General features: G+C 41.7%; 1 protein-coding gene across 1 annotated transcript; it reads left to right on the top strand.

The window, feature by feature from the left end:
- Positions 1–1407: 1407 nt before the first annotated feature.
- adra2c (adrenoceptor alpha 2C) lies at positions 1408–4569 on the top strand. The gene is made up of 2 exons (XM_089005894.1): positions 1408–1576; positions 1645–4569. Exon 2 carries the CDS (start codon positions 1667–1669, stop codon positions 3011–3013), a length of 1347 nt encoding a protein of 448 aa, XP_088862020.1. The 5' UTR covers positions 1408–1576; positions 1645–1666; the 3' UTR covers positions 3014–4569.
- Positions 4570–5752: the final 1183 nt, after the last annotated feature.

Genomic DNA, 5752 nt, shown 5'->3' on the forward strand with positions numbered 1-5752 from the left:
TTCAACAATACAGCAGATAAAATGCTCTAAACTGTGAAGTTTCTTTTTTAATTAACATTGTTTTAAAATATTTGTATGGTTCAAGTGAGCCTTCTTATTTATGTTCATGGTCAAATATAACTTCTTTACTTTCACCAAAAGTAAATTCAGTGCAAGCAGGGATTTTTTTGGATTGAATGACATTTTTGCAGCTATAACGCAGACTTTGACAAGAGGAGTTGATGTTTAACTCATTCAGTGTCATTCACCAATTTATGCGGGAATTGAAAATATGACGTAGAGCGCCATTCCCTAATTTGTGTTTTTTTTTTCATGCTTGGGTGCCGATAAAGCGCTGGCCATGGCCTCTGTCAATGGGTTTTTTCTTTTCCACAAGGGGGCAGCATTTCCCTTTTTTCCATGTTAGCGCTTTGTTCCAGCTTCAGCTGTTGTTAAAGTGCTATGTAAACCAATATGTACAGTACTTAATGCATTGTATTTTGGATAGCAGCCCTCATTAAAATCTCATATAAGTGTCTAATGTTTCTAACGCCGTATTGAATATTGATGTAGTCCAAAAACTCAATATTCTGTGGGTCCTGGAATTTAAGTGACAAAGACAAAAACCCTGGCACTGGATTGGACACATTTCTGAACCTGTCTGGCAGTGAATGAGTTTTAATAGCATGTACTTATTCCAGATCAACCAAAATGTCACCATAAAACATTAAATAGCAACAGTTCGAAGCATATGCATTGCGTAAAGCGTAAAATTATATCTGAGCACTTTGGCCGTGTCCCACGTGTTGGCATTTTGCCAGAGCAACATTGTGGCTCACTCTACTTTTCATCATGTTTGCCTCCTTCCATTACAGTGTTGACCAACACAATTGATAGGATAAAACTCTACACCCTCTACAAACTCTAAACCCTACACCCATACTATAAAATCAGTGTTATCTGCATGTAGTCGAGCGCCCTTTCTCAGATGGTCTTTATTACAATTGTGAACTCCATTGTGCAAGCAGAAGGAGAGAGCTGCGCTTCTTACTATGCGTCTGTACAGCTTTGTGATCTCCAGTGTGGAGTGCATGCTGACAGTCAGAAGAATGCCACACTCCTTACCAGGACTTCAACCTGAGCATTGGTGCAAATGCACCTCCTCAGCAGCAGCGGCTTGTATGTACCACATCAACAATTTTGCATTAAAAGCATGCGTGTTATGAAAATGAGTTATTCTCAGATTTATTTCCCATCACTGTGCTCTTCTCCTCTATGGAATGGATAGCGTGGCTCATTTCCCATCGTAATCAAATAAATAAATTGACACGTGGTTGCTTTGCGCCCCGTCAGCCTCACGCGGGGGAGCAAAGGAAAGAGGAGGCGGGGAGGCGGGAGAAGGAGGAGAGATGCAGGAGCAGCCAGGAGGATAGAGGACGTGTTCAGAGGGGTGTCCGCTCTTTCTTTCACCGCGGCCACTAAGCTGCGGAGCATCCTGAGCGCATTTGGAATTAACACTTTGATCAGCACCTCCAACTAAGAAGAGACTTGCAAGATGTGGAAGATGAGCCAGTGGAAAGAGAAGGAAAACGACATGGTGGATATGTTCTTTCATTTTCAAGTCTTGATGTGACATTGCTTCACATAACGCATGTGACTTTTTAGGACAGACCAACTATAAACCAGCATGGATTTCTTGAATTTCTCTGCTTTAGAGGAAGGATCGGAGACGGACAACGTTTCCACTAACAGCACCTCTCAGAGCAAGTACACCCCTTTCGCCATCTGGAGTCTAGCTGGACTTGTTAGTTTTCTAATTCTGTTTACGATTGTGGGCAACGTCTTGGTTGTTATCGCAGTTTTAACGAGCAGAGCCCTGAAACCACCCCAGAATCTGTTTCTGGTGTCTCTGGCTACTGCAGACATCCTGGTGGCCACCCTGGTCATGCCGTTTTCTCTGGCTAATGAACTTATGGGCTACTGGCTTTTTGGCAAGATTTGGTGTGACATCTACCTGGCTCTGGATGTCTTGTTCTGCACCTCCTCCATTGTGCACCTCTGCGCCATTAGTTTGGACCGTTACTGGTCAGTGACACAGGCGGTAGAGTACAACTTGAAGAGAACGCCGAAAAGAGTCAAAGGGATGATTGTGGTGGTGTGGCTAATCTCAGCTGTCATCTCCTTCCCCCCTCTGATATCGATGGATCGGAGCAACAATGAGACAACCCCCCAGTGTATTATCAATGATGAGACTTGGTACATCCTTTACTCGAGCATCGGGTCCTTCTTTGCCCCCTGCGTGATCATGATTTTGGTCTATATTCGGATATACCAAGTGGCAAAGACGAGGACCAGAACCATGTCAGAGAAGAAAAGGGACATAGATTCGCCGCAGGAGAACGGCCAAACAGACACAGACAAGGCTGGTTCCTTTAAGTCTGAAAGGGGCGAGAGTGTGAAAGAGATAGAATGTGAAAATGGCCATTGCAAGGAGCACACGGTCAGCGCTTCCGTGACAAACGCATCAAAAAAGCCACACGTGGACCATCACGATGATTTTGATGACAGCAGTTCATCAGACGAGAAGCCCAAGAAAAACTCGACCTCGTCCAAACATCACCAGGATGAGCGAAAAGACCGCAAGTCCAGCAGGAAAAGCAGCACCGTCTCCAAATTCTCCAGCAGGAAATCATGTGCCAGCTCCAAGTCCATGGAGCTGTTTTCATCTCGCCGCAAACGCAGAAGCACAGTCAACAGGAAGAAAGTGTCAGCGGCCCGTGAAAAACGTTTCACGTTTGTCCTGGCTGTGGTCATGGGGGTTTTTGTTTTGTGCTGGTTCCCCTTTTTCTTTTCCTACAGCCTGTACGGAATCTGCCGGGAGATGTGCAAGATCCCCGAGACTCTTTTCAAGTTCTTCTTTTGGATTGGCTACTGCAACAGCTCGTTGAATCCGGTCATCTACACCATCTTCAACCAAGACTTTCGTAGAGCTTTCCAGAAGATTCTCTGTAAGTCATGGAAAGGCTCTTTCTGAAGGGCTTTGACGGACATTATGTGCGCCAGATTGCCATTTAAGCGCTTTTGAGTTGCAGAGAAAAATGTTGGCCCGGGGAACTATTTCCACCTTTTACTGTCAGGGATTTTGCTCGCATGGAAACGGATCAAAGGCCTGAACAAAAGGTGCAGAAGATGCTCCGCTTTTGTTCACAGTCGTGAAAAGCCAGGCAGCTTTATACACTCAAATATTCGCTCCAACCAAACCACTCACATAGATTTACGTTCCCTTCATTGAAATCCAATAAACAGACCCATAACAGCCACTGTGATGCATAACAGTCGCACCTGGATGAACTGCTCAGGAGACAAAGGCTTCATTCACATGATCTTTGAAAATAATTGCCAAAACTTTGACAATCTCCAAATGTTATCCATAAAATAATAGGGCATCTTTCTTCTACAGCCCTTCATCCATTTCTTTTTTTTTTTACCTTTGTAATGTTCACTCGATATGAGGACCAATGGGACGAAGGGGCTCCTTTCTTACTGTTACAGTGTCAAAGGAAGAAACAATGAACCACTAAAAAATGATACACAAAATCACTTGTATGTATGTTATATATCCTCCTCAGTGGGAGCTTTCTACCTGCCCATACACTGACAATCAAGTGGCAACGTTTCACCAGGATATGTGGTATTTTATCATGAGAGAAATCCGTGGACTCGTTGGAATGTGAGCCTCCTTGGGCACAGCGGGTACAGTAAGTCATCTCTTTGCAGGGAATCTCTTTGGAACTACAGTATCTAGAGTCTGAAACAATAGATGGATCTCTGCCTCCCTGCTGCGGCAGATGGACATGCATGGAGGCTCCTGCTGAGTGTGTATAAAAAATTGTTCTCTTGGAGAAGGAAAGGGCGAATGAAAGTGTATAGCGTGGGACAATTTATCAAGGGTGTTCATCCCCACTGCCACTCAATGTGTGCTTATGTGTGTGTGTGTGTGTGTGTGTGTGTGTGTGTGTGTGTGTGTGTGTGTGTGTGTGTGTGTGTGTGTGTGTGTGTGTGTGTGTGTGTGTGTGTGTGTGTGCTGTGTGTTTCCACGTGTGCATGTGTGTTGGTGTGGTGAAAGCCTCAATTTTGGCAGCAGGACCGTTTCTCACTGCTCAAGTCTGTCCTCCTTCATATCGACTGTCAGGCAGATTTTTATGTTTTCCACTAACCCCACCAAAGTCAGACACATTAAAAACCTCTTCCATCTTATTGCTCACGTTTATCGGCTGGCGCCAGCCCACCTAAGAATGCACATTAGAAACTCTTTTCATGTGCGATATTTTCCTCATGACGTGTAAGCCAATTCATTTCCTTGTAAATATGTGGAAAACGAGACTGTGTTATTGTGTGGCGCCTCATTCTGACACACCTCTTGCCATGAACAACAACATGTACGGTTTGGATTATGAATAATGGCCTCGTGGATTTACATGGCAAACCGAACAGTCTTTTTGTAATTGTCGGAAGAAAAACCAGAACAATCGTTTGTTTCTCTGCTTTGAGCACATTCTAACAGATCAAATAAATATAATTGAAACTGTGTATTGATGCATCGGCTGACTGAATTTTTCATTGATGTATACTGGCTATGTGTATTTAGAACTCTGCACGGTGATGCTCTTGTTTGAAGTGTTGGTTGAAGTCCCAACATAAATTTTAGTATCCTCCTCAAAGTGTCACAGATGGGTATGTGGCGCAACGTCTCCGCGATCAAAGCTGTAGTGACTCGTCATGCCGAAGGGTAAACTAGATTCAAACAGAACTCTAGTCTTTTGCTTCTCAACTCATTCCCAAGTACAATTTGGGATTCAAACAAAAGTTTCAGTGTTTTGTGTGGGGGGAATTTTTGTCAGTTCTTCTCCACGTTCTGCCATAAAAATGTGTGATGTGAAGCGTAGAATTACATGCGGGTCTTTTGTAGGGCTGACCGTTACAATGACAAGTAATGTTGCTTTCAACTGAAGTATATTTTTCTACTTCACAATCAATGTTGACTATCAATGTATCATGCGTAGCGAAACTCTCCAGCCAAACAAACAAAATACTCAGATAAATATCTTCCTGTTGCTTTTCCGTTTCTTGTTCATCTGCTGTCGTAAAATGATGAGTGTATTTCCTAAATTTGACTTCCGTTCTACTCTAGTAGATCTAAATGGTTCTTTAAAATGTTAATATTGGTTAGAAATGTTAAAACGTTCCTTCAAAAATCCCTTATAAAGTCAGACAAAGTTTTAAGATGGAAACAGTTTGAGGTTGGAAGGAATGTATGTACATTTTATGGTTTGGAAAATGTGTGAGCGAAAATTTAAAAGTCGGAATCAGACCAAATATGTGGTTTCTTATTTGTTATAATATTTAAAAAAATATTTGCTCACTATGAGCAACTCTTCCTAAATTTTCGTTCAAACGTGTGCTTTGTAATCCAAATTTACAAAAGAAATGGACTAGAATTCACAATCCCTGTGACTATACAGTGTCTTTGAGAGGTTTAAAAGGCACTGATAAATTAAATGTATTGTCATTATTATTATTTGTATTATTATTATTATTATTATTATTATTATTATTATTATTATTATTATTATTATTATTATTATTATTATTATTATTATTATTATTATCAATATTATTATTATTATCGAGAAAAAGATTGCAACATTCAGACCATTCAGCTCATGATACATCACTCGCTTCCTGTCAGCGTGATAATTTACCACTTTATATT

Source organism: Hippocampus bargibanti, linkage group LG10 (assembly GCF_051943395.1).
Source record: "Hippocampus bargibanti isolate YZ-2025 linkage group LG10, ASM5194339v1, whole genome shotgun sequence".
Lineage (NCBI taxonomy): Eukaryota > Metazoa > Chordata > Actinopteri > Syngnathiformes > Syngnathidae > Hippocampus > Hippocampus bargibanti.

Bases quoted from the DNA above. Each gene is read 5' to 3' on its own strand.
- adra2c (XM_089005894.1), top strand. From the start codon at position 1,667: ATGGATTTCTTGAATTTCTCTGCTTTAGAGGAAGGATCGGAGACGGAC.